General features: G+C 40.3%; 1 protein-coding gene across 3 annotated transcripts in view; it reads left to right on the top strand.

Annotated features, from left to right (window-relative positions):
* The window catches only part of MAPRE2 (microtubule associated protein RP/EB family member 2), a 159467-nt gene that overhangs the window by 67554 nt on the left and 70490 nt on the right, over positions 1 to 21423 (top strand). For all 3 annotated transcript variants that reach the window (XM_028098137.2, XM_028098136.2, XM_028098135.2), the window contains one exon: positions 20649 to 20776. In XM_028098137.2, the coding sequence (XP_027953938.1) occupies positions 20656 to 20776 (121 nt within the window). In that variant the 5' untranslated portion in view covers positions 20649 to 20655. The remainder of the gene's footprint in view (positions 1 to 20648; positions 20777 to 21423) is intronic.

Here is a 21423-nt window from a genome sequence, read left to right as displayed (position 1 = left end):
TGTCTTAGATTTTAATGGATATGGATCTTGTGTTCTTAATCTCCATATAAACCCTTCAAGAAAAAGAATTGATCTACCTGGTCTTTGTCTACAGAGTGCCTTTTCTAGCAGTTAGGTTCAGCTCCCCTTAAGTACATATTCAGTGATTCTGTTAAAATGGATTGTTAAAAAGTAAAATAACAGGATCATTCTTCCAGTTGAGGGGAAAAAACAACTATACGCACTTTAAAAGTTGCATATGGATGAGTTAAATTTAAGAGCTAGGTTTTCTTTGGCATCTTGATAGCTAGGGGACACTTTTTTAATTCTGTGGAGAAGAACCCAATAATTACACAGATACTTTTTTCTTTGTATAGCATGCCCCTTAACGCTGGATCAAATTTTTCATTCCTGTGTTTGAGGAAAATGTGTGTAGAAATGTTTTCTTCTTTAAAGGTAGCAAGGAACAATACTTAAAAATTTTTGCCCAGGGTAGTTAAAGTGTGTGTGTGTGTGTGTGTGTGTGTGTGTGTGTGTGTGTGAGAGAGAGAGAGAGAGAGAGAGAGAGAGTTTCAGAGGCAACCATCCCCCAGCTCTTCCTCGATGCATTCTCATTCTAATTTGGCAGTTTTGTGTTGCCAGTTTGACTCCTAACTTCTGGAAACCCCTAAGGAATAATTGCCTTAAGTAGAACTGAGAAACTGGGAAGCTAATGCCTAGTAAGGTCTTAGGTTTACCTGAAAGGATCAACTGAGGGACCTTGTGATTCTTGAGAGAGCGGGGATGCTTAGCTTCCAGAATCTTGGCAGCCGAAAGCCAAACTTCTTAACCATGTATGTTTCAAAATCCAAAGATACTCTAAAATATTATAAGGTCATTTATGATTTCACAAATGCCCTAGGTCTACTAGTAGATTTTGTGAGTTTAACTTATTTCATTTGTCATTTATTCATCTTATTGCAAAATCTTCAGGCCAAATTCCAGATGAGTTGCTGCTTCCATAATGGCAGTAATGTCTTGCGGTCTAGGTTACAGATGATTATTTTCTGTGTTCTGTTTGGGACTGAGGGCGTCACAGCCACTCAGATATCACTTGTGAGTTGAGTGTGTTCTTTTTGCTTTAATTGAGGTTGTTCCATGAAAGGAAGCCAAATACCATTAGACAGGACATCCTGTGATTCCCTTAGTTTACGATGGCCAAGGACAAGACTTTTTTTTTTTAATATAAGATGACTTCTTGTTTCCTTTCCTATTAAAATGGGAGCCCAGAACCAATGATGTCCAGTTGGCTGTAAGAAGTCTAAAAACAACTGAACCTCCACCAAAAATCACTTGAAGAGTTCTAGAACGTGAAAAAATGTCCATGTCTTTTTATGTGAGCCAACAATGATTTGGTCATTATTAGCATTTAAGTGCTAATAGAAGTGCTAACAGAACTGGTGTTCTGTTGTCTTGAAATAATAATTAACTGAAAAAGAGGAAATGACCACACCAGCAGTTCTTGGAATTAAACATGCTACATAAAAATTGTGGAATCAGGTACATTGTGGTACACCTATTTCCACAATAAAACATAGTGCAAATATTACACATGAAAAGATAGAAAAACGTTCACAGGGGCACCTGGGTGGCTCAGTCGCTTAAGCACCTGCCTTCGGCGCAGGTCATGATCCCAGGGTCCTGGGGTCGAGCCCCACGTCGGGTTCCCTGCTCAGCAGGGACTCTGCTTCTCCCCTCCCTCTCTCTCGCTCTCAAGTAAATAAATAAAATCTTTAAAAAAAGAAAAAAATGTTCACAATATGTTAAGAGAAACAAGCTGACTAGTACCAAAGTATATATGTATTATAGTGGTTTTCCAAGGCTGCTAAAACACTATTACCAGAAACTAGGCAGCTTGAAATTTATTCCCTCAAAGTTGAGAAGACTAGAAGTCCTAAATGAAGGTGTTGGAAGGGCTATGCTCCCCTCAAGACTCTGGAGGGGATTCCTTCTTTGCCTCTTCCTGTCTAGTGTCCCTGTGTATTCCCTGTAGCTACCTCGCTCCAATCCCTGCCTCTGTTACCACATGACCTCCTTCCCAGTGTGTCTGTGTGTCCCTGTTTCCACGGGCCCTTCTTAGAAGGACACTGACCATTGGATTTAGGGCCCTAATCCAGTATAACCTCCAACTAATTACATGTTTCCCAATAAGATCATACACTAAGGTTTCAAGGGACATGAATTCTGGGGCGGGGGGGGTATCACTATGCAACCTATTACATGTATGTACGTGTGTATATGTATGTGTGTATACATATATGCCCATTTTTATGTGTGTAGAAAATTCATGTACCTACTCCACATACTCCTTTATAAAAGGTCTTTAATTTTATTTTTCTATGTGAAAAATGCTGATTTAATATAAAAAGTAGTTTTTAAAATAGCACTTTGACATCTACCTTTAAAAAAACTGTTTTGTTTTTTTTTTTTTACTAACCTACTTTGAGTTTGTTTTCTTTGCCTCATCAAACTAGGAGACACTTAACCTTAAAATAATCTTTTGTAACATATATACACACATAAATATGTATATGAGTCAGTATTATATGGTATTGGGTTTACTATGCTTATTATACTATAACAATAACTAAAATTGAAATAATGAAATGATTTGAGTAAACCAGTGTAATACTTGGTGTCTGATTTAAGTATGGGGAGGCAAGAAAAAAAAGTTATACTCAATTGTTGAATTCAAATCTAATTTCTTAAGTGTTTTAAAGTCTCTAAATCAAATTAATCCTAGAAACTAAACCTAGGAACTAGGCATGGGGACGGGATGGGGAGGCGCTTTACCAAATTTCATTTGTTCAGATTGGCTCAAATACTGAGTACCTCCTAACACACGCATCCACTCTAGAACTAACTTCATCCACCCTTCTTATTCTTTAGACTCTTTTGTCTATAGTAGTAGCTCTAGTTACTTAGCCAAATGGTTCATAAGGGCTTCTCTTAAGTAATTTCCTTTCCCTTAGTTAGTGCTGAATGCTCATTAATCACTTGTTATTTTTCTATCTTTGAGTATCTCAAATTTAACAAAACATTCTAAATTCAGCAGAGACCACGATCCCCCACAGGTGTTAGATGACAACAGTATGTTAAATTTTGTCACCTGCTCCTATAAGTCCTCTCATACCATAGAACTGCAGAATCAGAAAGGGAGGCTTCAATTCAAGAAACTTCCTCGCTTCCACTCTTTACCAAACCCAAGGGTTTTACCATGTATCTGATCCTGTTATTTCTGTATCTCATTCAGTTTGGACATGGTGCAGTTTTTATCCACTCTTGACTCAGATGCTCAATATCTGCACTTCCTTTGGAGAATCATAGTGTCAACACACTGATGCAAGAAATGTTTTGACTTTTGACCTGTTACGTAGCAGTAGACAGGGAAGTGGAGGGGTATTGCAAGGTGTGTGTGTAAACTGATTTTTGTTGGGTACCTCATAAAAATGAAAGTGTTGGTCTCTTCATTACGGTAAACAAATGGTAGATGAGTTCATTAAAAACAAAACAAGGGGCGCCTGGGTGGCTCAGTCAGTTAATTGGCCGCCTTCAGCTCAGGTCATGATCAGGTCCTGGGCTGGAGCCCCACCTGGGGCTCCCCGCTCAGCGGGGAGTCTGCTTCTCCCTCTGCCCTTCCCATCCCCCCTGCTCATGCTCACGCACTCTCAAATAAATAAATCTTTTTTAAAAAATAAATAAAAGCAAAACAAAATAACATGCACCTCTTCTCTTCCAGTATACAAGGAAGATAGAGTTGGTATCTAGTTGCCCAAAGATTAATTAGGGAGAAGGAGAGAAGGACACACTGTGACTCTGGGGTGGAATTGCAGGAAGATGGGGGAAATCCATTCTGACCAAAATGAGTCCTTTTACCTGGGAAAGGAGGTTTTGGGGACGATGGCCTGAAGAACTGGTGACAAAATAGTGTGCCCGGTTTTGATAGCATTTCCCTACTGCAACACCAATTTGGCTGAACATTACTAATTTTAGGTTAAAAGACTGAAATTTACATTTCCTGTTCTAATGTGCAGCCATCTTCTATATAATTCACAGGATGTTCTCTAGGGTGGGGAGTAGGTTCCATGTAGAAGCTCATCAGTACCTTGTCATTTTTATGTAATATTTATGAAGTTTAATATTATCCTATTTCCCCAGTTGGCTATTTTGGTTCTGTGTCAGTCTACTATGAAAAGAATTAAAAAAAAAAAAAAATGGAAAGGAAATAGCACGAACAGAGCTGGAGGGATATGGATGTACATTATCCATTTTGGAATCAGATTCACCAAAATCTATTTTAACACTGGCCTGCACATCCTTCTTCCTTTTAGGCTTATTTTTATTGGTATTTCACTTTCCATTTCAAAACATTCTCATGAGCTTAAGAATGAATTTCAGGGACCCCTAGATGGCTCAGTCGGTTAAGTGTCTGCCTTCGGCTCAGGTCATGATCTCAGGGTCCTGGGATTGAGCCCCACATGGGGCTCCCTGCTCAGTGAGGAGACTGTTTCTCACTCTCCCTCACCTGCCACTCTCCCCTGCTGTGCTCGCTTGCTCTCTCTGTCAGATAAATAAAATCTTTTAAAAAATAAAATAAAAATGATTTTTACTGTAATACAGCCTTTGGATAGGCGCTAACCTCTAAGAGTGAGATAGCAAGAGATTAATTTTTTAAATAGATTTCTCTAGACATATAGTCAAGATTCCAATTTAATGTCTTTTATTAGGGTTAAAAAATTACAAGCAGTAACGTTTGTGGTCTCTGTCCATTTTGACTAATATGAAAGTATATTGAGAGACTGGAGTCCTAAATAAGTAGTAACTAGAAATGTAAAATATGGTGATTCCTAAAATATTAGCATCGCTTATCTGTTAGAGCTGACAGGTTTCTGAGCCAAAAATCATTCCCAGCAATAAACTAAGTAGTCATGCAGATCTCTATATTTCAAGCTCTTCTTCAGGAAAACTCACTGGGTTGAAGTGAAAATGTACAATGAGACCTTGGTAGAACTATAAAAAGGAAAAATGGTTTTATTGAAGAGCACAACTGTATCCCATTTGGAGTTCTTTTTTCTTCCCACTTACTCTAATGACATAATAGAGTAGGAAGGGGCTTTGTTGAGCAAATCAAGAATCCTAGAATCAGCTGTAGCTCCAAATCCCAGTTCTTCCACTCAGCTGTGACTGGGCGCAAGTCAGTCACTAGACCCGAGTCTGTGTGTCTTTTCCCACATAATGGCACAAAAACAGTAGCTATCATATAGCATTGTTGTGAAGACGAAATGAGAAAAATGAGTGTTACCTACTTCCATGAAGAAAAAGACATCCAAAGAGGTGAGGCACATGTGTCCAAGTTTACGAATCCGGCTGATAGTTGCTCTGATTTCTAGATCAGTGCTCTCATGAAGCTGCAATATAGCTACTGAGCTTTTCATGTCCGTGTTGGAGACCTAAAAAATGGCACATTTTTCTACATGATTCTTTTTTAGACCTAAAAGAGGCCTTGAATCTGCTCAATCCTAGTGTATTCCCTCCGAACTATCACATGTTGTGCTAGAGACCTATGTAGGCTGTTGCTTACATGGTATGAGTTCAGGCACCTTGTGAATTTCCCCTCCCCACGAAACTCCCACACATACATTCGTTGGGCATTTTTTGTTGTGCACCCACTTCATGCCAGGCACTGTTTTAGACAAAGCAGAGATAGCAGTTAACAAAATATATTCAATAAAGTATCTGCCTTCATAGAGCTTACATTCTGGGGGCAGCAGGTAGTGGACAGACAACAAACAGATGAGATAATAATGGACTGTGTTAGGAGCACAAAGGGAAGAACAGTGTGATGTGGGAATAACGGAGGAGGCCTCTTTAGAGGGTGGACAGGAAGGGCTTGCTGAGGGGTTAACATTTGAGCTGAACCTGAAGAATGAGAGGCAGCCAGTGGTGCCAAGTGCTGGGAGAGACCTCTTTACCTAAGGCCTTGCAGGATTAACCTTGAAGCTATCATTCCTCATTTGTTTTTTTGTTGTGAGAAGGTTTTGAGAAGGCAGACAGCTAAAGATGCTAAGTACCTGGTGAGGAATTAGCACTACCAAGATCACACAGTAGCTCAGAATCAGGATGGGGGGTGGAGGTGGGCACTTCCAAAAAAATTCATCTACCACACAACTTTGCCTAGTGTTTCCATGTTCATTCAGCCATCACATACTCTTCTGCTTTATCTTATGCAACTACTTTTATGCATGATGGATTAATTACTGAGCATGATTGCCCACCATGGTGGGTGTAACACCCATGCCCTGAAAGGTTGACCTGGGGTCATGCTGGGGGGTGGGGAGGCTTGGGACCTGACTGGAAATGACTTGGATCATGGGAGAGAGCTAAGGTCAGGATGAGAGGGAACAGAGCCAAGTAGGGCTGGGAAAATAAACAGAAGGCATATGGTCAAGAACGAATGGATATATACTGGGAGCCAAGTTGGGGGTGGGGGGGATGGCACTGAGCAAAAGTTGGTGCCCTGAGGAGACCAGCCAAGCCTTGTGGCATGGGAATGAGCTCTGGGTCATTGAAATTATTTTCAGAGCATGGACCGAGCCACCCACTGTTTGAAACAGATGGACGTTTAAGCAGATATAATCAGCTATAATCAGCTGCATTTCTGACCATAAGAAGAAATGTATGCTTGTGTGTGTGTGTGTGTGCGTGCGCGCGCGTGTGTGCCTGTGTGTGCATGTGCATGCGTGTGCGTGCTTGTCTGTGTGTGTGTTTATGGCCTTAGCCTTTTACTCTTCCGTTATATGCAGCTGAGTTTCATATCAGTGAACATCACAAATGCCACCAAGAACTGTTTTAGAATTCAACAATTTCTTCATTCTTGGGATAAAAGCCAAGTTTCCAAGTCATTTCAGGGCCATCACTATTGACTCATTAATTCCGAGTTGGAAAATATCAAAAACTATATATGCTGGTTTGAAAGTTGCATTTGTTTCGTCTCTTTACAGTATTGTGGGCAGTCCAGCTAAGGAAGCACCTCCGGAATAGTACCCAACAGGACTGACACAGATAATGACGAGCCTGTTAAAATGGAGGCAGATCTTCAGGGCTAGCTCTAGAATCTCATTTTGCAGGTGGTTGGAGAAATCTGTGTTTTCATTTTCTCTTTTTTTAAAAATAGTACTTGGAATACATGGTGATATGGCAAGAGCACATTGAATCTTTTTTTTTTTTGATAGATTTTATTTATTTGACAGAGAAAGAGCACACAAGCAGGGGGAACAGCAGAGGGAGAGAGAGAAGCAGACTCTCTGAGCAGGGAGCCCGATGCGGGGCTTGATCCCAGGACCCTGGGATCATAACCCGAGCCGAAGGCAGACATTTAACTGAGCCACCCAGGCGCCCCAAATTTAATCTGTTTTTAAAAGGAAGAGTTAACGATAAAAGAGATGAGCCCCTTGAAGAAGTGTTTTCTGTTGATTCTCTCTGAGAGATGGCAGTTATTAGCTGAGTTAGGACTTTGGATTGTCACACCAAGTGAAACCTTGGGCACACATTAAAAGCATTATCATTAAGCAGTGACTGATACCCAAGAGCACATTAATAACTGCAGTGGTTAGCCTGTCTAGAAAAATCTGGAATAATGAGCAGGCAACTCCAGCCTCTGATAAAACTCATGTTTGATCCAGCATTTCTCCAAGCAGCTTCCTATTAAAGTTCCTTACATTGGTTTTCTTCACTAGCTCCACGTTGTAAATAATATCTTCATCTCAAGAAAATATATCACAACATCCATTTTAACAAAATAGACGTGTTTTGTCATCGTGGCCATGTCCGGCTGTTTCTCTGCCATCCCTGTCTGAGGTCAGTCCTGCGTTCAGCTCTGCTACCCGAGGAAGCCCTTCCGCTGGCTGGTGGAGCTCTGGAGGAGTGAGTCTTGCATTGTCTGTCTGATCCCATAACAGAGTCACAGAGCCCCATAAAAGTAAAACAGATGCACTTCCGCCCACGCGGCTTATGTGTGTTATTATTACCTGAAGACAATAAATGACCTCTTAAATTCTCATCCCAGCCCTACAATCCATGCGTACATCAATTATTCCACACGTTAAATGGAAGCCTTCAAACCCGATTTTAAATGAAACTCAATATAGTTTCTGTGATGTCTCTCCAGGGAGATTTCATCGTGTCAAGGTTTGTCTTTCAGAGATACCCTCTTTAACTCTGGCTGCACTGGGTCCTGAACTCCTTCCCCAAACAAATATTGTCTCCCTGCCCCCCCCCCCCCCAATTTCAGGTCACAAGTAAAGAGAAATTGATGAATTGAGAATTATCTGGAGATAGTCTTTCCTTGGTGAAATGTTTAAATCCTACCCCTCACGGTATTGGATCTAGAGAATGGATTATGCACAGCTGAAAAGCAGGGAAGTTTCTGGTTCAGGGGACACATTTACTCGTCACTCCCTGCTGATGCCCAGTTCATTATGAGGGACAGCCCCAGGAGATTTCACATCCGCCTTTTGTTAGGGAGGGAGCCAGGAAGGAGGCAGTCAGGCAGAATCTAGTTGTGGTGTTACAAGGCTTTTCAAAGGAAAACTCACTCATTTAAGTGACTGTCTGCTGTGTGACCAACTCTCTTCTGTCCCCCTCAGATGGAGTGGATAACCTAGATTCTAATGCAGAAGTGGTCTTGGAGAACAACTTTGGGGGTTTCTTCCTTTGGTTCAGTATTTGATCTGCTGCTTCCAAATATTTATAGGTTATTTTAGAAAGATGCCACTTGTAAGAGAAGGAAATAGTGTTATACTGATGGTGGGCTAAATCTCTTTTTAAAATCTTAGAATTGTGACTGCTTAGAAGTATTTGCAAAATGGCCATTTCTGTTAAAATGACAAAAAATTATTTCTAGGGAAAAAGCTGTTTGCAAGTCTGTGTGAAATAGTGCACCCCCCCACCCCTACTTTATCTGGTAGATAGGAACAGGCCAATCTTGACAATCCTAAAAAACTTAAGGCAAACAACACCATGTGAGATAGGAACTGAAAGTGAGGCCTTGACCTGGACCAAGTGTAAGTGCAATGACTGGTAAAGGAGAGGTGTTCTTACGGCTCACAGGTGCTTTTTCCATCTTGGCAGGTAGGGACACGTGGTACAGACAACTTCTGAGACATTTTGAAAGGAACGCAAACACCTGGTCAGCAGGACATAGCTTCCTATGAAGCACTTTTATCTTTAAATATTCCTGAAGAAGCCACTTGGGTTATTGATTATTATAAGGGCTTCAGAAATCCTTAGGTGCCTTAACTCAAGTCAGTTTCTCAGGTGAAAGAGAAATAGCATTATTCTTTGTACATCTTTTCCAGGCTGCTCTTTGTTCTCATTTATGAGAAATTGGGTGAAGGGTGGATTGCATGTATTTATCCTAGACTGGTAGAGGGATACTCTCCTAGTGATGGGGGAACATGTGGAGAAGAGAGACCTGTTAATGAGAGCGAAGACAGAGAGCCCCAAATATGGGTATAGTTGTCAGATGTCAGTGTAAAATGTGTGCTTAGAATGGATTGGCGTAGGGCAGGTTGAATTTTCAGAACGTTTTATGTTGAAGGTTACCTTTCCAGTTGCACCCAGGCTCCTGTAGGGAGTGGCATAAAGAAGGTAGCTTACGTGAGGAAGGTATTTTAACAGTTCACCTTCAGAATGGGCTTGGGGTAAATCTAAGCCAAATGGGGCCTCTGTACAGAGGAGCAGACAGTAGTCAAGCACTTAGAGAGAAGGCTGCTCTTCTGCAGATGGTCGTGTCTAAACTGGGGAAGCCTGGCAAACTCAGACGTTAGTTGTAGGGGGAAGAAATCAAAATCAAAATAAGTTCCACATGCCTCATTCCCAAAATTAATTTCTCAGACTCCTCTCCTTATAGCCACACACCCAAAACAGGACCGGAGCCAGGATCCTGGGACACCTGGCCTATCGTGAGCCTTACTGAAAGAAACCATTTTCTTTCAAAAGGAGTGATCAAAGTGTGAAGGGAGGAAATGAGGAAAAGGAGCTGCCTCCCCAGACCCCATGTATGGCTGTAGTTTATTTATTTGTAACCCCATGTAGGGTTAGGGTGGAGCAGAGAGACAAAATGAGTTACGTAAGAAATAATTTCAGTTAAGGGCCACACATGATGCTAGCTAGCTAGGACATCTTATATATTTGTCAAATTTTGGAGAGATACTCCTCTGGAATAATTCACAGACTTTGCCAAATTTGCTCTTGGACAACACAATTGTAGAATATTTTGTAATTGGTTGAGGGGCCCGTGACTTGGGAGGTGATAGAATTCATACTTTGGTTTCCATGGTTTGGGGCTTGCCAAGTCTTTATCCAGGCTTTGCTCAGTAGGCGAACTCAAGTCTGTCGGTCGCATAAAATTCCTTTTGTTTCGGTAAGCAGAAATGCACTTTCTAATTTATATGGCTGAGTAACTGCTGCAGAGCATAAACTGGCTGAACCTCTCCCCTTCCCACCACCACATTTTGAATACAGAGACAAAAATCAACACACGGGCCCCCAGCCTGAGGCTCTCATTTTTCTGAAGTCACTGTCCACAGACAAGTCAGAATCGTGACTTTGCCTGCTGGAGGTATAAAGGGATTTTTGTTTTTCTGTATGTGTTCTTTCTCCTATTTGCAGAATATCTATATAGCCAGCTTTTCAGAAAGACATTCAAACAGTGTATAGATATATTGTTACTGGTTTATCTTTAAGTAGGAACAGCGAATGCAAATTCATTTGAAAATAAAATTTAAGGGGCACCTGGATGGCTCAGTCAGTTAAGCGTCTGACTCCTGGTTTCGGCTCAGGTCATGATCTCAGGGTCCTAGGATCAAGCCCCACCTCAGGCTCCATGCTCAGCATGGAGTCTTCTTGGGGATTCTCTCCCTCTTCCTCTGCCCTCCTCCCCCACTCACTTGCTCACGCTGTCTCTCTAAAATAAATCTTTTTAAAAAATGTAAATGCTGTGTCAAAATATGGTGGCCCAGAGACTATCATGCTAGGGAATTGTCCTTTATCTACTTTCAGTGTTGCTGTACTTACAAGGTTTTGAACACCTAGTGATCTGGTTAAAAATCTGACTGAAAGCTGTAAATTAGAGTACAGTACTTTGACTTCCTATTCTGCAAGGATGGCACAGAGAGAAGTGTTTATGGCCCAGAAACGAGATTGCAGGTTATATCAATAAACTGTTGTTTCCATGTAAAAGACATGCTGCAGGGCGCCTGGGTAGCTCAGTTGGTTGAGCGCCTGCCTTCATCTCAAGTCATGACCCCAGGGTCCTGGAATCAAGTCCAGCATTGGACTCCTTGCTTAGTGGGGAGTCTGCTTCTCCCTCTACCGCTCCCCCTGTTTGTGATCTCTCTCTCTCTCAAATAAATAAAATCTTAAAAAAAAAAAAAAACACGCTTAAGATCCAAACAGAGTAAACCTTGCACAGTACATTCTTTTTATTCTGTAGAACTTGGTATTACTTACCTTTCGTAGCCATTTATTTTTCTTGACTGAGTCTTTGGAAATTAGTAAACTTAAAAAATTAGTATTTTGAGGGGTGCCTGGCTGGCTCGTTTGGTGGAATGTGTGACTCTTGGTCTCTGGGTTGTGGGTTCGAGACCTATACTGGGTATAGAGATTACTTAAAAATAAAATCTTTAAGATTTTATTTATTTATTTGACAGAGACTCAGCGAGAGCAGGAACACAAGCAGGGGGAGTGGGAGATGGAGAAGCAGGCTTCCTGCTGAACAGGGAGCCCGATGCGGGGCTCGATCCCAGGACCCTGGGACCATGACCTGAGCCAAAGGCAGAAACTTAACAACTGAGCCACCCAGGCGCCTCTAAAAATAAAATCTTTAAAAAATTAGTATTTTGAATTTTTCATAATTGAAGAATAATTGACATGCAGTATTCTACTAGTTTCATGTGTACAACATGGTGATTTGACATACATTGTGAACTGATCACAGTAAGTCTAGTTACTGTGTCACCATACGGAGTTAATACATTATTGACTGTATTCCCCATGCTGTACATTAATTACATTGCCCAGACTTATTTTATAACTGGAAATTTGTATCCCCTGACCCCCCTTCATTCACTTCACAGACACCCCCCCCTTTCCCCTCTAGCAATTGCCACTGTGTTCTCTCTATTTAGGAGTCTGGGTTTTATTTTTTTAGATTCCACTTGTAAGTGAAATCATGTGCTACTTGTCTTTCTCTGACTTCACTTAGTGCAAAACTCTCACAGTCCCTCCATGTTGTCACATGTCACAAATTACAAGATTTCCTTTTTATGGCTGAGTAGCTCTGGTGTGTGTGTGTGTGTGTGTGTGTGTGTGTGTGTGTATCACATCATCTTTATTCATTCATCATTCATGTACACTTAGGTTGCTCCATATCTTGGCTATTATAAATAATGCAGTGGACATAGGGGTGCATATATCTTTTCAAATTAGTGTTTTTGTATTCTTTGGATAAATGTTCAGAAGTGGAATTGCTGGATCATATGGAAGTTCTGTTTTTAATTTTTTGAGGAACTCCATGTTTTCCATGGTGGCTGTGCCAATTTCCATTCCCACCAACAGTGCATAAGGATCCCTTTTCTCCACATCCTCACCAACACTTGTTATTTCTTGTCTTTTTGATGCTGGCCATTCCAGCAGGTGTGCAGTGATACCTCATTGTGGTTTTGATTTGCATTTCTCTGATTCATGATGTTGAGTACCTTTTCATATGCCTATTGGTCATCTCTGTCTTGGGGAAAAATCAGATCCTCCTTCCATTTTTTAATTGGATTAGTTTCGTGACTGAGTTGTATGAGCTCTTGATATATTTTGGATATTAACCCCTTATTGGAAATATGATTTGCAAATGTCCTCTCCCAGTTCTCATTTTGTTGATGGTTTGCTTTGTTGTTCAGAAGCTTTTTAATTTTATATAGTTAAACTTAGTTATCTTTGCTTTTGTGACCTTTGCCTTTGGAGCCCGATCTGAAAAAACATTCAGACCAACATTGAGGAGCTTATAACCTGTGTTTTCTTCTAGGAGTTTTATGGTTTCACATCTTAAATTCAAGTCTGTAATCCATTTTAAGGTAATTTTTGTATATGGATAAGATAGTTTCATTCTTTCGCAAGTTGCTGTCCAGTTTTCCCATCAGTATAGAAGAGATTTTTTCCCCATTGTATATTCTTGCCTCCTTTGTCTTAATTGATCATACATATATGTGTGGGTTTATTTCTGGGCTCTCTATTCTGTTCCATTGATTTATGGGTCTGTTTTTATGCCAGTACCATACTATTGTGATTACTATAGCTTTGTAATATAGTTTGAAATCAGGGGACATGAGACCTCCAGCATTATTATTCTTTGTCAAGATTGCTTTGGCTATTTGGGGTCTTCTGTGGATCCATACAAATTTTATACTCTAGTTCTGTAAAAAATGCCATTGGAATTGCATTGAATTTGTAGATTGCTTTGGGTAGTATGGACATCTTAATATTCTTCCAATCCATAATCAGAGAATCTCTCTCCATTTATTTGTGTCTTTCTCAATTTCTTTCGTCGATGTCTTGTATGAATTATTTTAATTCCTACCTTCAGAAGGATGAGGAATCCACATTTGTCACGGAAGGCTATAGTTCCTCCCCCGCTTTCCTCACAAGATTCTTTCAAGGATCAAAATGGAAGCATGAAATCACTTTAAAATAATAGAAAAATTCCTCGTGTTATCCAGACATTGCTGAATAAGTGAGGGCTGGTACTTTTACTTTTATATTGTCATCTAGATTGACAGCCAAGAAATTTTAATGAAATTTTAGGATTTTAGAGTGTGTCCACAGAAAAACTAAGATTATTAAATAATGCTTTTACCAGCCCTGAGTTTAACATTTGGGAATAGATCAGTTTTCTTCTGTGAACTATAAAGTCACCTGAATGCTTTAGGCTTGAATATACTGAAGTTGCCCCTATAGAAAAAGTGGGAGTTGAAGAATTTAGGAAGAGAAAGCATGGATGGCAGAGCAGGAATAGAATTCTTCTTTTTCCTTTGGAGCCACCTGACTTCCTAGAGGTGAGGAAGAGCACCAGCCCTCTGCAGAGAAGGGCCCTGGACCCAGCGCTCTCCATCTAAAATCAGAAGGCATTGTGCATACTGGGTATTTACCCCAAAGATACAAATGTAGGGATCCGAAGGGGTACGTGCACCCTGATGTTTATAGCAGCAGTGTCTACAATAGCCAAACTGTGGAAAAAGCCAAGATGTCCATCAACAGATGAATGGATAAAGAAGATGTGATATATATATGCACACACACACACACACGCACACACACACACTGGAATATTATGCAGCCATCAAAAGGAATGAGATCTTGCCATTTGCAACGACATGGATGGAACTAGAGGGTGTTATGCTGAGTGAAATAAGTCAATCAGAGAAAGACATGTATCATATGACCTCACTGATAGGAGGAATTCTTAATCTCAGGAAACAAACTGTGGGTTGCTGGAGTGGTGGGGGGTGGGAGGGTTGGGGTGGCTGGGTGATAGACATTGAGGAGGGTATGTGCTATGGTGAGCGCTGTGAATTGTGTAAGACTGTTGAATCACAGACCTGTACCTCTGAAACAAATAATACATTATATGTTAAAAAAAAAAAAAGAAGAAGATAACAGGAAGGGAAGAATGAAGCGGGGAAATCAGAGAGGGAGACGAACCATGAGAGACGATGGACTCTGAGAAACAGAGTTTTAGAGGGGAGGGGGGTGGGGGGATGGGTTAACCTGGTGATGGGTATTAAAGAGGGCACGTTCTGCATGGAGCACTGGGTGTTATATGCAAACAATGAATCATGGAACACTACATCAAAAACTAATGAGGTAATGTATGGTGAATAACATAACATAAATTAAAAAAAAAAAAAAAAGGCATTGTGCATTTGGATGGGAAACTAATAAAGGAAGCAAAAGACAACCACAATGTGAAATGACTTGCGAGTGTCTTGGTGAAATTTAGAGGAAGGTTGAATATTTTAATCAGCATGAATTATAATTAGAAATTAACTATACTGGTTCCATTGCGATTAGTATGAAGTAGGTATGGAAATCTAATGTGGTGGTGTTGTTTTATTTTAGAAAACATAAGAAAATAGGGACACCTGGCTGGCTCAGTCAGTAGAACATGATTTGGGGTCATGAGTGCAAGCCCCACGTTGGGTGTAGAGCTTACTTTAAAAAAAAAAAAAGGAAAAGAAAATTTAAAATATTCCTAACCTTCATTCACTCACCCTCATCTTGGTCTGCCCTCCATTCTGGTTTTCCCACAGGTCCCCTAAAGCAGGTTGCTCTTATTGCTGGGGTTTCTGGGGACTGCTGCTGTTGGTTAGAGAGGGGATGTGGTAGAGATAAGAGTGGTGAGTCTAGTAACTAATTAACTGGAGTTTTGCTAAAGCAAAAATCAGGTGCTATTTCATTGTTCGCCTGGTCTTTCTAATGAGCTCCTTAAAGGCACATAGTGCTTTATCTGCCTCTGTGAGCTGAATGTCTATTTGGACATGGAAAGATTGTTGACCTTAGGTGAATGTTATCACTAAAGACCTGGAGGAGAGTGTGATTCATTGGCAGAACCACCAGCAAAGGAATGACTTGCTTCCCTGTTCTCATGGATTTCTTAAAGGCAGTTGTAACTCTCCCACCTGTTCTTGGTTGCACACTTTTTCAATTAGGAAACCACAGAACATCTCTACTCACTTGTATAGGGATTATCTTTCTAAATCACAGACCTGATTGGATCTCTCCTGCTTTGTGGTTAGTTGTTTTTAAATCATCTGGACAAAAAATTTCATTCCAATTTGGCTGGACTTCGTGTAGCACAACTCTGGGCCTTGCGGCCTCATTCTGCAATGATACATTACATGGTAGAGCAAAGCTTTCCAGTATTGCCTGAGGAAGAAACCATCAGAAGAGTACATCACCTGCCAAAAGTTAGGCCAGCAAATCAAAATTACTCCAAGTACTTCAAAATGTTCTAAATTTTGAATTATGTTTACTAAGGTTTTATATCATTTACATAGTCATGCAGAGTTGATTAGGTATTAAAAGCAAACAGTTTTGTTTAATAGACTAAAGAAAACAGTGCACGTTATTAACCAGATACTCCAAAACCTTTTGTAGAAAAGCAGTGACTATGGTCCCGTTATCTGAAATGCCAATACTAGAAGGTTTTTTTAGGTCTTCGGGGGAAGAGAATTTAGAGATGAGGGTGCTTTGGGGGATAGATGGATATTTTATATTTATAAAAAAAAATCTTTGGGGGTACCTGGTGGCTCAGTCAAGAATATGATTTCAGCTCAGGTCATGATCTCAGGGTCCTGGGATCGAGCCCACACTGGGCTCCCTGCTGAGCCAGGGAGTCTGCTTCTGCCTCTGCCTGCTGCCCCTCCCCTCCTCATGCTCTGTCTCTCAGATAAATAAAATCTTTAAAAAAAAGTCTGCATTTAGCACAGTAGGTAGAAAGCAGATTTTTATTGCAATAAACATAATAAGCACTCCAAACACAACTCTTTTACATAGATTTTTGTGTAAAACAAGATTTTTCTATCTTATATAGCCATGCTTAAAAATATTTATTTCTCAATACCCTTTGTGACTACAGAAATAAGGAACCCTTAGAAGAAATAACTGGTTTTGTGTCTAAGGCGGGAAATGTCCAAGTTGGGCCTGGAACATTTTGTCATACCAGAAAGCAAGGAAGTGATCAAAGACTACTGGGACCTTGTCAGAAGAACTCAAAAACCAGCTTGAATAAGTTCTTGCAAGCTCACACCAGTAAAGATTTAAACTGTGGTCAGTTGAGACGTGGATTGAAACATACTTGCTATGAGTTCATAATTCCACTTCAAAAATAAGAACCTCATTAGTCATGTTTGGAGAATAGTAGAGAACTACCTCATTATTTTGAAAAATGGTAAATAAATCAGGCATCTGTCCTGTCTTTGTTATGTGACCAATACTTGGGAAATTTCTCTTTATAGAACTATTCTAGGTAATCAAAAATGAATAATAGAATATGACTCTGAAGTCTCTAAAGAATTGGTGGATCTAAACAAATATTAATAGCTAACGATGTCCCAAAGGGAGTCAGACATTATGTGTCTCCTGAGGGGAGTTCAAACACTGCAAGGTAGTCCTGCCTCCAAACCCCCAATTAGAACTTGAATCCTCTCTGGCCTGTAGATCAAATGACCCATCTATAGGAACCCAAGGGATAGAGGAATATGTCAAACTACACCAATGGGATACAGTGAGCAAAAATCCAGATCATAGAAACTACAAAAAAACAACCCAGTTCCTTCAACAATTAAAAAAAAAAGAAAATATTAGAAATGGAGGAGAAATCTACAGATAAAAGAAATTTAAAGTACATATCAATGAATCATGTCTAAAACTTATTTGTCCAGATTCAAATAAACTGAAAAAAATTATAAGACATTGTAATGCATATTTGATATTATTTTTATTTTCAGATGTGATCATGCTAGAGTTTTTTTAATGTCCTTATCTTTCAGAGAAACATACTGAAATACTTGTAGCAAAACAATAAGATGCTTGGCACTTCAAAACAAACTGGCTTGGGGCACGGAGGGTAGGATTTGGGACAAAGTACTGACTAGTATAAATGGAACAGAATTGACCAATACTGATAACTTGAAGCCAAGATTATAAACACAGCTGGTTTTTTGATGTATCAAAAAACTTTCACAATAAGTTTTATATATATAAAATTTGGGGGGACGCCTGGGTAGCTCAGTTGGTTAGGCATCTGCCTTTGGCTCAGGTCATGAACCCAGGTTCCTGGGATTGAGCCCTGCATTGGTCTCCCTGCTCAGCGGGGAGCCTGCTTCTCCCTCTCCCTCTGCTTGCCACTCCCCCTGCTCATGCTTGCTCTGTGTCAAATAAATAAAATATTTAAAGTAAAATTTTTCAAAATAAAAGTTGATACACACATTTCACATAAAATTATGTAAGTAGGGGCCTGTGAGTGGCTCAGTTGGTTGAGCGTCTGAGTCTTGATTTTGGCTCATGTCATAATCTCAGTTTCATGAGATTGAGCCCCACGTCTGGCTCCATGCTCAGTGCGGAATCTGCTTGAACTTCTCGTTCTCTCTCCTGCCCCCTCCCTGATGTGCACTCTTTCTTTTGTATTTATAAATACATAATTTTTTAAAGATTTAAGTATTATATGTTGCACAGAATTAGTAAAATTGCAAAGTTTCAACCAGGTTTAAATGTTAAAAAAATTTTTTTTACTAGTGTACACCTATTAGAATGGCCAAAATCCAAAACACCGACAATACCAAATGCTGGTGAGGATATGGAGCAACAGAAACTCTGATTCATTGCTGGAAGGAAGTCAAAATGGGTACAGCCACTTTGGATAGACACTTGAGACAGTTTAGTAACTTCTTATAAAATTAAACATACTCTTATACAATCCATCAGTAATGCTCTTTGGTATTTACCCAAATGAATCGAAAACTTATGTCCACACAAAAACCTGCACGTGGATGTTTTTAGCAGCTTATTCACAATTGCCAAAGCTTGGAAGCAACCAAGATGTCCTTCATTAGCTGAGTGGTACATTCAGACAGTGGAATAGTCAGTGCTAAAAAGAAATGAGGTATCAAGCCATGAAACAACATGGAGGAACCTTCACCGCACATTACTCAGTGAAAGAAGCCAATCTGAAAAGGCTACATGCTGTATGATTCCAGCTGCATGGCATTCTGGGAAAGGCAGAACTATGGAACAGTAAAAAGATCCATGGTTGCCAGAGATTGCTGGGGGTAAGGTATAAATCAGCGGAGCAGAGAGGATTTTTAGAGCAATGAAACTACTCCGTATGACACTAAAATAGTGGATACATGCCATTGTGTATTTGTGACAACTCATAGAAGGTACACACCAAGAGTGAACCCTACTGTAAACCACAGACTTTGGGTGATGATAGTGCATGAGTGTAGGTTCATTGATTGTAACAATGTAGCAGCTGGTATGGGATGTGGATAGTGATGGAGGTTGTGTGTATGTGGGGAAAATGGGGTATATGGTAACACTCTACTTCCATTCAATTTTGCTATGAAGAACTCAAACATAAAGTGTATTAATTTAAAAAAAGGAAACTAATTACACAGAACTATAGATAACAAAATATTTTAAGCAAAACTTTTTCTATATATATCACTCTGATGAAAAGTTGGGGAAATAGGTGTCATGAAACAGAAGGAGTAAATTAAAGGGAAGACTCATTGTAATTAGACAGTACATATCTTTCAAATTATTCAAATGTTTTTATATATTTTTATAAAAGCTTTGTCCAAAGCTTTTAGAAATAGAGAATACCAGATTGAGGATTTTTTTTCGAATGAAACTTATATGAAGCCCATTTCTAAAGTGAATTTCTCCAAAGCTGATTAAAGAAAAAGTACATAGCTTACCTAGCTTATCTACTGCCCTGCTTACTTTACGTGGGAGGGGGGTGGGGGAGCACATTCCTGCTTTCAGCATTTGTATTGAAAGCCTGCTCTGCGTCTGGAACTGAATTAGACACCAGGGATATACAAAGAATAAAATGAACAAAATCCCTGCCCCCGTGGAGCTTCTCTCCTAGGTCTATGAAGAGAAAAAGAATAGGAGATGGAAGTGAGGGCATGCACCTCAAAACTGGGGAATGGACCTAGCTGAAGCCACACCAGTACAAAGGCTTGAAGAGGAAGTGAGCTTGAGGAGTTAAAACCAGGAGGTTGTCCTGATGGAGTGGAGTGAGGGAGAGGGTAGTAAGGAAAGGTGTCAGAATATATCAGGCCAGCTAAAGCTTGGTAAGAATTTGAATTGTACTGTGGGATGAGCAACCATTAGAGGGTTTTAAACTAAGGAGAGAGAGCATCTGATTTTGCAACTAGGATCACTCTGGCTGCTGTGCTGAGAATACGTGGGGGTGGAGGGGCAAGGGTGCATGGTGGGAGACCCAGGAAAAGACTACTGCAAAGCGTCAGGTGAGCGTTGACCAAAGTGGGAAAGACTGGCTCTACTTTGAAGGTAGAGCCAGTAGAATTTGCTGATGGATTGGATGTGGTGGTGAGGGAAACAGAGGAGGCAAGAATGGGCATGGTGTTTACAGCCTGAGCAACTGAATACAACGGAGCTCCCGTTTACATCTCCAAGGAGTGTGCGAAGGGGCACTGTTGGCAAGTAATGAAAGTATGATGAAGTTACGTAGAAAGATGAAAGGTGACTCCGGTGCATGCTCTTAACAGACCTGATAACTTTTTAATACCACACACGGTGAGACCAAGTTATATGAGAAAATAGATATCTCAGAACCTAAAAAACCTTGGAGTCCAGCAGCAGGGGGGAATGTGGAGTGGTACTGCATGAACAATATGTGAAATTTAGTTGTATCTCAGCAAATATGTGGAAGAGAGAGAGAAGAGAAAAGGCTCAGCTGAAGCAGGCCTTTTCCATCCCTTAGAGTCCTGCCAGGGATCCTGACCTTTTATGTTTCAGAGTTAATTTTTTCCTTATTTGTCTTTTTCTAGTTGGGGAATGGCGGTCAATGTGTATTCTACCTCGATAACCCAAGAGACTATGAGCAGACATGACATCATCGCATGGGTTAATGACATAGTATCTTTAAACTACACAAAAGTGGAACAGCTTTGTTCAGGTAAGGGATTCTTTTTTAAGAATGTATTTACCTAAGTGTTTACTCATGTGAAATGTTATTTTATGAACCACAGATGATGCATCTTGGGTAGAAAAAAATATCAGTATTGATATATAATTAAAGGGGAAAAACTCAGATATAACCAAAGAACATGCAGAGGGAAATGACCGTGGGCATCTAAGAGCATAGAACAGTCCCAACATCTATTACAAACGGTCTCTATAATGCCTTCTTCTTGGTCTTCTGGGCGCTTCTCAGTCATTGCATCAGCAACCACGCTTCTGTTCCTAAAACACAGATTGGGTCTTGCAGCCCCTACTTAAAAAACCTCCCAGGCTCCACCTTGTCCTTCCTACAGGACAAAATTCATTGTTTTTCATGGCCGATAAAGGTTTTTCTGTTTTTGCTGCATCCTAGCTCCTCAATTTCTGCATCTCTCCCCATACCTCAGTCCTACAAAATACTCTTGGGTTCCCTACAGACTGCCTTTTGCATCCCATAACTTTTTTTCATGCTCCCTTTGCTGAAAAGGTCTTTCTTCTTTTCATTTGTGTTAAAATCTCACTCACACTTAAAAATCCGACTCTTGTCACCCCTCTGAGGAGTTCCCCAGATCTCCCAAAACACTGTGCCCACTCTTCCAGAGT

The sequence above is a fragment of the Eumetopias jubatus genome, unplaced genomic scaffold (genome assembly GCF_037043125.1).
Source record: "Eumetopias jubatus isolate StellerSeaLion01/CBP00866 unplaced genomic scaffold, mEumJub1_p1.0 scaffold_16, whole genome shotgun sequence".
Taxonomy (NCBI): Eukaryota; Metazoa; Chordata; class Mammalia; order Carnivora; family Otariidae; genus Eumetopias; species Eumetopias jubatus.
The sequence above is the reverse complement of the archived record's forward strand: the minus strand, read 5'-3'. Positions and strand labels throughout refer to the sequence as shown.